This window comes from Poecilia latipinna, unplaced genomic scaffold (genome assembly GCF_001443285.1).
Source record: "Poecilia latipinna isolate Pla-1442-1.1 unplaced genomic scaffold, P_latipinna-1.0 Scaffold1402, whole genome shotgun sequence".
Lineage (NCBI taxonomy): Eukaryota > Metazoa > Chordata > Actinopteri > Cyprinodontiformes > Poeciliidae > Poecilia > Poecilia latipinna.
The window spans coordinates 149,180-160,123 of record NW_015114018.1 but is presented as its reverse complement, the minus strand read 5'-3'; the positions used below and the strand labels follow the sequence as shown (position 1 = coordinate 160,123).

The 10,944-nt window shown below is 38.7% G+C and overlaps 1 protein-coding gene across 1 annotated transcript in view; it reads left to right on the top strand.

Moving 5' to 3' along the window:
• LOC106962357 (ankyrin-3-like) overlaps positions 1-9,596 on the top strand; it is a 22,884-nt gene extending 13,288 nt beyond the window's left edge. The window contains exons 5-10 of the mRNA XM_015056739.1: positions 6,125-6,133; positions 6,660-6,758; positions 7,218-7,316; positions 8,360-8,458; positions 9,113-9,310; positions 9,422-9,596. Of these exons, the coding sequence (XP_014912225.1) occupies positions 6,125-6,133; positions 6,660-6,758; positions 7,218-7,316; positions 8,360-8,458; positions 9,113-9,310; positions 9,422-9,529 (612 nt within the window). The 3' untranslated portion in view covers positions 9,530-9,596. The remainder of the gene's footprint in view (positions 1-6,124; positions 6,134-6,659; positions 6,759-7,217; positions 7,317-8,359; positions 8,459-9,112; positions 9,311-9,421) is intronic.
• The last annotated feature ends 1,348 nt before the right edge of the window (positions 9,597-10,944 follow it).

The window sequence follows — 10,944 nt, the reverse complement described above, 5'->3', positions numbered from 1 at the left end:
TCTAAATAATGAAAACTAAGTGCTCATGTTCAGGGTTGCTAAGTATCCTCTGGTCTAATTCCATTTCTGGGTTGAAAGAACAGGAGTCTAAAAAGTAGTCTCAATCCAAAAGTGTCTCTGGGCTTCTGGTCTCTGCATCTAAATAGTGAGAACAGTTTCTGAAAAAATAAGCTAAAGAGTGACTAATCTAATTCCTTTTGGGTTAAATGTGAGTACTCCTCTGTTTCTAAATAACTGATAATAATCTAAAGATGAATAGCTAATTTTTAAGCTTGTTCTAAGTCCTTTTCTGGATTAAAAGCGAGTAGAAACAGTTTCTAACAAGTAGTAGTATAAAGAGTAACTAAATAGTGACTGTTCCTGTATTTCTGGATTCTAAGTTCGTTGTAAATCTAATTCTAATTTTAATTCTAATTTTAATTCCTTTTCTGAGCTGTAGTAGAATGAGTCTCTCTGCATAAAAGTTATGTAGGAAGTATAATGTTGATCTAAATCATGCGTACTCCACAATTTCTAATATTACTAATAAACTAAAATAATCTAAAATTATCTTTTTCTGGGTTAAAAGTGAGAACACCACAGTTTCTAACAAAATAAAAAAAATAAAAAATAAAAAAAGAGGAAAGGACACATTAGGGCAGATGGCAACATTCAGACAAAACAAAGGGCAAAACAAAGACATGAGTGAAGGCGGTGACGGGCCATGAAACCACATTGCTCAGCCTCCTGGCAGAAGTCCGATAAAGGTGTTTGTTATCGAGGAATGATGTCCTTGGGAGCGCTCAGCTCTACAGCTCCATGGAAACAGCAGGGGGTGAGGAGGGAAGGAGCGTTGTGTTTACATATCTTCAAGGAGATTAGAGATATGCAGCCCTTCCAAGGCCACACGGGGAAAGCCAATTCAGAAACAGAAAGTTTAGGTCAGGAAGATTATACATTTCAATCTTCCCTAAAGTCTCTCCGATACATCTCAGTTCCCAATTATCCAAATTAGTTTGGTCGTTCCACTGAAACGAAACTAGCAACTTCTCCAAGATCGATTCCAAGTCGTTAGTGAGTTTTAGAGTCCTTGTCTCTGTCCACACTAACAGTCCGAGTGTTCGCTTGTTCGGCCAAGTCTGTCATAAATTTGTCGATAATCCAGGTATCCGTAAACTCCAAACAGCAGAAATCCTGTTATCATGAATAAATCCAGGGTGAATCCTGCCGGGTGTGTCCCCACAGGACAAGAGGGCTCTCCTGTGCCCAGACTTCTCGTAGAAAATTTTATCAATTGCGTTGAGAGATCGATTGACCAGATCCATAATTTGTAGATTTGGATGATGTGCAAAGAAAGGCTCCAAAAATATAGAAAAAGACAAAAACAGAGCAAGCAGGGCAGACAAGGGCAGGGAGGGAGCAGAGGAAAAAAGTGTCCACTTTCATCGAGAGCAAGCGAGAAAGTATTCAGGCTCTCTCACACTTATAGTACAACAAACATTAAAGAAAAACATTTATATACACAAAGCACTACTTATCCTTACTGAGACAAAATTAAAATGAAATAGGGGGTGCTGTGGTAGTCCAGGGGCAAAGCACAACCCACATATTGAGGCCTTATTCCTCATGTCAGTGGTTGTAGGTTCAATTCCCGGCCTGGCAACATTTGCCACATGTCTTCCCCCTCTCTCATTACCCTGTTTCATGTCAATCTACTTTCAAATAAAGGCCACTAGAACCAACAAAACCTTAAAAAAAATTTAAAATGAAAGAGTTAAAATCAAATTTTCTATTACTCTTAAGTTCATCCACAAAACAATGAACTTTGTGTTTGATTCAGTATTTCAAAACACCAAATACTACCCATAAACCATCAGAGTTCCCAGGCACCAACAGACCAGTTGTCACTTGAAGTAAAGGCAATTTTCAGCTAGCAGAAGTCATTAACGTGACTTTGTAGTTTATGTAGAGCTAACCAAAATCTATAAAGTTATTCGTAATATTTAAATTTTAAATTACACAACATGAATTCATTTGTTTTTATGGGTTGCAATAATTGATATTTTTAGGACATTGATTTATATGTGACAGTAGGGATTGGCCAGCAAAGTATCCCACAATGCATTGTGCCACCAGCAGCAATTTATTAAACCACTTTTTTATTGGTCACCAAAATTATTTTTAAGATGTTTAAGGCGAAAACGTGAGTTCATCAAGTATAAGGCTACTTTCAGCGCAGCAGAGCACTTATTGGCTAGTTTTTAGCATTTACATTTGTATGAAACATCACAATGAGTGTATACTCATTCTTATTCAAGGATATTTTTTTTCATTGTCATACCACCTTGCTTGTTTGTGGTACGAAATATGGATTTGTGGTACAAAATTTGGACTTTCATGATATATAATTAAATTAAATTTAAATTTATGACCACCCCACTCTGCCTGATGGTGTAGCCTTGCAAATGTTCTATTGAAAAAAGTGCTTTCCATATTTTCTGCCAAGTTTTGAGCAGAGAAACAAAAACCAAGCAGTAGCCAGGAACTGTTTCAATCAAGTATTTTTTTAGGTAGTTTCTAGTTCATAAAAACTTGACTTTGGTTGTTCATTATATAATTACAACTCACTAAGATTTATTAAGTTAAACATAAATAAATTATGCAAATAGTTGCCTTATTCTAAGGCCAACCTTAGTTGGTGGTTTCCATGGTAACAGTAGGACTTTAGCATTCTTTAGGTTCCAGTGGAAGACATTCTTGTAGCATAAAGTCTGTCCACTCAAGATGATGTCTCTGGGTAATCTGTGATCAACATGTCCCACTTCATTTGTGTTGATGCTCTGGAAAGGACAGCAGAGTTAAAGTCCTGTTAGCATTTTGCTATTCTCATTATCTCTCACAAACTACAGTGGATTGTGTCTGCTGACTTTGTTATCTGGAGGTATTCTAATCTCGCTATTTGTTCTTTTGTTATTTTTTTGTGTTCAGCTGAGTACATTTTAGGATATAGGCCTAACCCCAGCCACCATCATCAAGTTTAAAGCATAATAACAAGAGATTGGCTTTAAAGGTACAGTATCATTGAAAGTGTAAAAATGTACTCCATTAAATAGGATGTAAAACTACTCTTTGTTCTGCATCACTGCAGTCTGGAAACTAGAAAAGACCCTGTTCTTTTTCACAGATTAAAGCACAGCAACATTCAAAACTCAACCCTGTTGTTATATTGGCAGCCCTGGTCATTCACATTTAAAAGATTACTGATAGAACCTCTTTTTAAAATACTTTTTACTTATTATTTTCTACTTTTTAAAGAAAATGAGAAAATAACATAGGCTGTTATTGTTTTCTGAATAGGAGACATGTGACACTTAATGTGAATAAAGCATTTACACTTAAATGGATCCACAATTAGTTGAACATGTTGGCCTAAATATGTTGCAATTTTGCTATTAGCTAAAAAATGCTATTTATGATGTGTCAAAACTCACAATTACCTGAAAATATTTATGTTTTCCATTATATTTTCACCCATGGAGGTCACCATTTTTTCATCTGTGCCATGCATGGTGGGCTGGTGACCTGGTTTGGTCTGGAAATGCAGGAAGCTCTGTCTTTACTGTAGTTATTTTTATCACTAGTTTTATCACTATATTTATGATTGGTGTAAATTAAAATTCACAGCGTCGCTGTTGGCTGTAATTAAAATAGAGAAAAAATAGTGAGGTGAGTCTGGACTGCTTCCCACATGAAAAAAAAAAAAGAAGAGCACAGTGGGAAAGAGCTGAGCACAACTTCCGAAGGACTCGCATTTGTGCTCTCAACATTTCTCTCCAGAAGAGTTTGAATCATGTGTACAAGCAAAATTTATGAAAGATTTAACAGGTGGTTGTTACCCTTGCAAGCTAAAAACATATGTCGTCCTGACAGTTTTTATCCACAAATTGTCTAAACTCTGGCACCGGCTAGCAAGACAAAAATACTGGGAGAAACATCAGAAACAGGCAGCACTGCAAGCTCCTTTAAACAGTAAAGAAGCTATCGCCACTGCCACCAGTACCGAATGTAAAACCACAGACCCAACACCGAACCAAAGACCAGAGCCTAACCAGGTGTTACTGGACTGAAGACTGGATCCAACACAGAGCTACTTAGTACCACTTACTGGATCACACAGTCTGGACCAGAGAGTCATGTAATTCATTGTTTCATTTATGAAGCTGAAGGCAGCAGCAGCATCACAAACACCAACTTTTCTGGCTAACTGCCTCTTCATCTGTTTGGTCCTCCTCATCTTCACTGTGATTTCTACATTCCCATCAATTTCAATGCGCTCTGGTTCAAATTGAAAAGGGTCAACAAGGTTACTTGTTGCTGTTTTGACTGGATGGAGTTAGCAAAATTGGAGCTAGCATATGTCATTTACCCAGAATGCATTGCAGCGTAAACACCATGGCAACATCCGTGTGACAATATTAAAATTCATAACGGTCTACAGTATTATTACTGTATTGATTTAACATCTAAAATAAATGTTTTTCATATAAAGTCTATTGTTACAACTAATCGTGGATCCCTTTAAAACCTGATGTTTACATACACTGCGTGCAACAACAGCACCGTTTTTTCACAATAAATTTTTCCTGAAATTGTATCTATTTGCTAAATGCCAGAAAAATAACAGCAATTTTAAATTTCTTTACATTTGGCTAAATGGTTAGAGTCACTGTCCAATTGGAAGACACATTTGTATCCAACCTTTAACTGCCTGGCTGATATCTTCAGATGTTGCTTAACCCTTGTATGCATAAATGGGGTCCAACTGACCCCACACACGTAAAACGTGTATCAATTGCCATAGTCCTCTACGTTTGCCTCAGTCCTCACACACACAAGGGTTAAGTATTTTCATATAATCTTCATCTTGTTCAATTTCTAACCCCTCCTGTTTTTTCTTCCAAATTTAACTTTTGCTATAATGAAAAAAACACTTCAACTTTTGTTTTCAAGACATGTCTTGTGGTCTGATGAAACTAAAGGTTCGTCTGAGTGAATTTGCAAATCTGACTTTTTATGCTGCTTTTTGAGCAATGGCTTCTTCCTGTCTGAGTGACATTTCAGCTGAGGTTGCTACAGGTCTCTCTTAACAGCCTCATTAGCAGTTTTACCACCTTTTGTTCTGGAGTTGATTTGTAAATTTCCCACCAGAATCCGTTCATCTGTGGAACAGAACTCCTCTCCTTTCTGAAAGACCTTGTGGTTGAATGTCCGCATGCTGTTTATTCTTGCATATATTTGTTTAAAACTGACTTTCCACTGAAATCTAATTTTGTGAAATGAAGCCTAGGCAGAAATTCAAACTGGAAGTCTCTCTTCAGCCTCACCTGCATCATCCAGTCACTGCATCATGCGCTTCTACCACAGCCTATCAGCAACGGACCATTCCTCATTGTAACCAATCATCGAGCAAGTCTCCATTTATAAGGCCCTCCATCCGTGGCTCTCTCTGCTCACCAGCTGAGCTTCAACCCAACTCCACCCCTTCTCCACTCTTGTTCTCCCACCTCATTCAGGCTTTCATCCTCTCTTTGGCTTCCACCACCAGTGTCCCGGCCTCGGGGGGGAAGACGTCTCTGGTTCTCATCCTGAGCTGCTTATCCAGGCTTGTTGCGGTTCACATTTACAAGAAGTCAACTGCTGGGAACAGAGCGGCAAAACTTTAATTTATTCATGGCAAATAAAACTTTCTAATTGGAGATTTTTGGAGAGACTCACAAGTTAATTGAATTTGTGAGTCCATAAATAACATCATCATCCAGGTTTGCATTAACAATTTAGAGGCACATAAGATTTCGACCTTGAAGAATGTAATGACAATCTCACGTTCTGGAATTTATCAAATAGAAATGATGTTGGTAACCCTAATTGACAATAACATTTAAATGTATCCAGTGTATGTAAATACCCGGCTTCATTTATTTTGACTAACAGCATTGCACTGAGGAGCATGATGCATCCACAGTTCTTTAATTTGCACCATTCTAAGCTTTTAACTGTGTAATGTTTGAAACCATCTCGTTAGTCACTGTTTTCTCCACACTCTTGTAAACAACTTTTTCATATTAAATCGGACCAACACTTACAGAATGGCAAGGTAAGGCAAGAATTTCACAACTCCTCCAACCTGCTCTGCAATCTCTAACTTTCCCCATGTATTTCTCATTGCTAGCTCTAATCACTCTATGATGTACTGTCAACATAGTGCACTGGTGTTAATGGGAACCATAAATTTTGCTTTGTGCCATCTATTAAGTTTTATTATTAGCTGCTTGTAATTTTGACTAGATAATGTTTTTGTCCATCTTCATCTCAGTCTGGATGACAATCTGTTTAGCTTTTTGGAGGAGGAGGTCTTAATTTCTATAATGTTCACCTTGCATGAAAAATGAGTTTGTCTTTCCAAATTATTTGTAGTTGTTACATGTGTGACTTGTATATATTTTTTGGGGGTGTTCTCTTTTCCAGTTTACTTTTTGTTGATAACTGATGCTTGAAGTGACCACTGCATGCTGGGAAGCCTGAAGCCACTCAGGGTCAATATTGCAGAACCTGGAGGCAGAACTGATGTTTACTTTTGTTTTCCTTTTTGTCTTTTTCTATTCTTCATGTCTGTGTCCCAGAGTGGATTTACGCCGCTGCACATTGCTGCCCACTATGGAAATGTCAATGTGGCCACTCTCCTACTCAACCGTGGAGCGGCTGTGGATTTCACAGCCAGGGTGAGATCTTACACCACCGAGTTTTTACTCAAAGAAAACAGTTTAAAAATCATTTTAGTTTGGTATCAATTCACATACTGTACACCGCAAAAAATCAAATTTCATTTCAATAGAGACAAGCAGTTCCAATTAATATGAAATTACATTGAAATATAATAAAATCCATACCAAGACAGCATGGTCATAGACATACTCAGATTAAGTTTACTTTATATACAATAAATAGTTATATTTAACAAAAATGCTTTCTGTTGAGATTCATTTATCAGATTCAAAGTGCCATTTAAAAATTGACAACATTAATTAACAACTGTGTTAATTAAAATCTAAAAAAGTTTAGATTTTAATTAATTTTATTTTAATACAGTTTTGATAATAAAATTTGAAAATTTTTGGCACCCTTAAGCCCTTAATTTTTCCGTCAGATTCTCCTTCTTAAACCTGTCCTCTCTCCTGCAGAATGGAATAACTCCTTTACATGTGGCGTCTAAACGTGGCAACACCAACATGGTTCGCCTATTGTTGGATCGGGGCTCTCAGATCGATGCTAAAACACGGGTTGGTACCACAGACACAGAACCAAAGACAAAGTTGTTTCCTTCCTGACTGTATCACCAGTCAGATGAACATCCTTTCCTTACTGCTCTCCAGCTTTTCAGGTTCATTCCTTCTCTCAGAATTCCAGGGAACTCCAGTAACATTTTAGCAGTAGTAAACAAAGTTTAGTATTTACAGCAGATGTGAAAAATGTAAGTAAGTAAGTAAACTTTATTTCTATAGCACTTTTCACAGACCAAAGTGCTGTACAAAATGTAAAAATAAATAAATTAAAAGCAACATACAAAACAATAAAACAAGTTATTACGCTAAAAAGCAAGTTTAAAAAAGTGGGTCTTAAGTTGTTTCCTAAAAGTGTCTATACAATCCAGAGATCGAATGGTGCAAGGTAGCTCATTCCAGAGGCGAGGGGTTGGGGGTATGCTGTGGTGGCGGAGGGGTTAAGAACAACCCACATATGGAGGCCCTAGTCCTCGACGCAGCTGTCGCAGGTTTGATTCCCAGCCTTGGTGACCCTTGCCGCATGTCCTCCCCCTTCTCTCATTACCCACTTTCCTGTCAATTAAAGGCCACTAGAGCCAAAAAAATGTTTTTCAGTCTATCTGGACAGCAGTGGATTAAATTTTGAATCTTAACCCAGCTGGTTATGCATGTTATTAGCTCTTTTTGGTTTGTAATATGTAGAAACATCATGCAGTCTCTGGCAGCATCTGAACTGAACCACCTGACAGTTTTATAGCAGCTGTTTTAGGTTAAGTCATTATCCATAGTTGGACTGAGTTGATAATCCTAAGCTAACATCTCTGCAGCATTTTGTATGCTGATGTAACAGACCCAGTATCTGAGCCTGTCAAACAGATTAAATGTTTCTGTAAAACACAGGGAAATGATGAGACAGGCAACTGTTAAAGTTGATCAATGCCTGGCTTCTGCCATATTGGAGAGGGACAGCCTTTGACCTCTCTAGACTCTTACAGAGCACAGTCACGCAAATATTTTATGTGATGTCACACTGAGACATTTCTGTCCAATGTGTGATGCAGGATGGTCTGACCCCCCTCCACTGTGCAGCTCGAAGTGGACATGAGACAGCTGTGGAGCTACTGCTGGAGAGAGGAGCCCCTTTACTGGCCAGGACCAAGGTGGGTCACACTGTATTTACGCTTATCTTTCGGGTCTGTTGTGATCACACAGAATCAAATATCAACCCAAACCTCTCCAAATAAAGTCTTTGGGATTTCATCAAAAATGATAAAAAGCCATGAAGCTGTTGTGGAACAGGAGAGCTTCTTCACTCTAACCGTGTTTCAGTCAACATTTTTGTATGCACAAACAGCAAAATTCAAAATAATTTCCTTAATTTCGCAAAAAAAAAAGTATATATGCATGATTAAAGAGCATCTAACTCACCTCTTTTTGACTTTTCCGAAAAATAGTTAATGTCCTAAAGGGGAGATGGAAACAAGTGTTGAATTAGCCCACTGTCGAACAATAATTTCAATCTTCTATCTAAAAAGGATCAACAATGCTGTATTGCCCAAGTCACAGTCCCAGGTGGCAATAATGTCCACAAAATAAGAGTAAAATTCAATAGAAGAAGATCTTAAAGACATCAAAGCAATGCTAAGTCAAGAAAAGAGTTATTGCTCGTGCTTGTATGTTGATGAAGCCTGATAGTAGAAAGGAGCCCCTGGTTCTACGCTTTGCTCCATCCAGAAGGTCTGGACTCTTGGCTGCTGAGAAACGATTCATCTCATGACATTTCTTTTCTATTTAATCACTTGTTCATCTCTCAGAATGGGCTGTCCCCACTGCACATGGCAGCACAAGGTGACCATGTCGAATGCGTCAAACACCTTCTGCAGCACAAGGCTCCTGTTGATGACGTCACACTGGACTACCTGACAGCGTTGCATGTGGCAGCTCACTGTGGTCACTACAAAGTCACCAAACTGCTGCTGGATAAAAGAGCCAACCCTAACGCCAGGGCTCTGGTAGGTTAGAAAGACAGAGAGGAAAGATTCAGCAAGTAGCAGATTTACAATGTATGGGTGAAATGTACCTCATGGCTGTATGTACTGTTGCTTGTCACACTTCCTCCACAGAATGGCTTCACTCCACTGCACATAGCCTGTAAAAAGAACCGGGTAAAGGTGATGGAGCTGCTGGTTAAATATGGAGCGTCAATCCAGGCAATTACAGAGGTGATTTAAACAACATCTAGCTTTATATTTTATATATTAGCTCATTTCTAGTGATATTAATTTTTAGGTTTCACTGCCAGCTTGCTGTTGTAAATAAATATGCAGTATGTTCTTATGTGCTTAATGGAAACACGCCAATTTTGAAAAAACTTGTGTTTTGATAAAAAGGTTTTGTGGCCAGGTTGTAGTGTTTTTGTGGCAATATAAAAATTGGTTTATTTCACAAAACTGTAATGGAAACACTCTTTTTGCATCACGAGTCACACAATCAGCAACTGGATGTTGCTACTAGAGAAAACGACAGGAAGAAATTGGAATATTATGGCACAGCATGTTTTTTAATGACTTATTATGTGAACAAACTTATTCACATGTGATTTTAATTGCATTTCTTATTTAATGGAAACACCACAATTGCTTAGTTGTCTTTCTTTGACATTAATCAATCAATCAAATTTTATTTGTATAGCACATTTCAGCAGCAAGGCATTTCAAAGTGCTTCACATAATTAAAATAAAAGCAGCATGTGACATTGAAAAAACAGTGAGAAAGAGAAAGACATTTTGAAAAAGATTAAAAAAGATAAAAACGGACTTCTGGTTATGGCGGCCAGGTGAAAGGACGCGTTTCCACCGCTCTGCTGTTCTTGTCAAAGAATTTACCAAAATACCTTCCCTTTCACAACGAACTAAACGGCCAGTGAGCGTGGGTGATCGGAATAATGCCTAAAGCAGCAAAAACATCCCAGGAAGTAAGTGAAAAAGCAAAACAACATAAACTGACGGATTATCATGCTCGTGGCGAAGTGCTGAAAGCTAATGCTAGCTCGTGCTCGGCTCCAATGGCCGCCGCAGACAAAGAAGAGAACCCGAAATCTCAAAGTAGCAAGGTGGATGAAATACTGTCGGTAGTCAACTCAATCCAAAAGGACTTCTCCTCTAGATTTGACGAAGTTCTGGACTCCATCGACAGTGTACGCAAAGAGATAAATGACTGTGCTCAGCGAATTACAGAAACCGAAACACGCATCTCTGATGCGGAGAATGAGATAGAAACGCTACGAGCTAAGATGGATACGCTGGAGACCAGGAAGAAAGATCTGGAAGATAAAGTTATGGATCTGGAGTCCAGATCGAAACAAAACAACCTGAGGCTGGTCAACCTGCCGGAGGGAGCTGAAGGACAAAATCCATGTGAGTTCCTGGAAAAGTGGCTGCCGGAGGCCCTTGGTGTCGGAGCAGTGACCGTGGAAAGAGCCCATCGAATTGGACCCCGGAGGGACAGCACCGCAACGCCACGCACATTAATAATGAGATTTCTCAGCAACAAGGATAAACAGCTTATTGCTCTCGCATCAAGGGCTAATACTGACATTCGCTACCAGAATCAGCAAGTCCGGTTCTACCCAGACACCGCGGCGGGA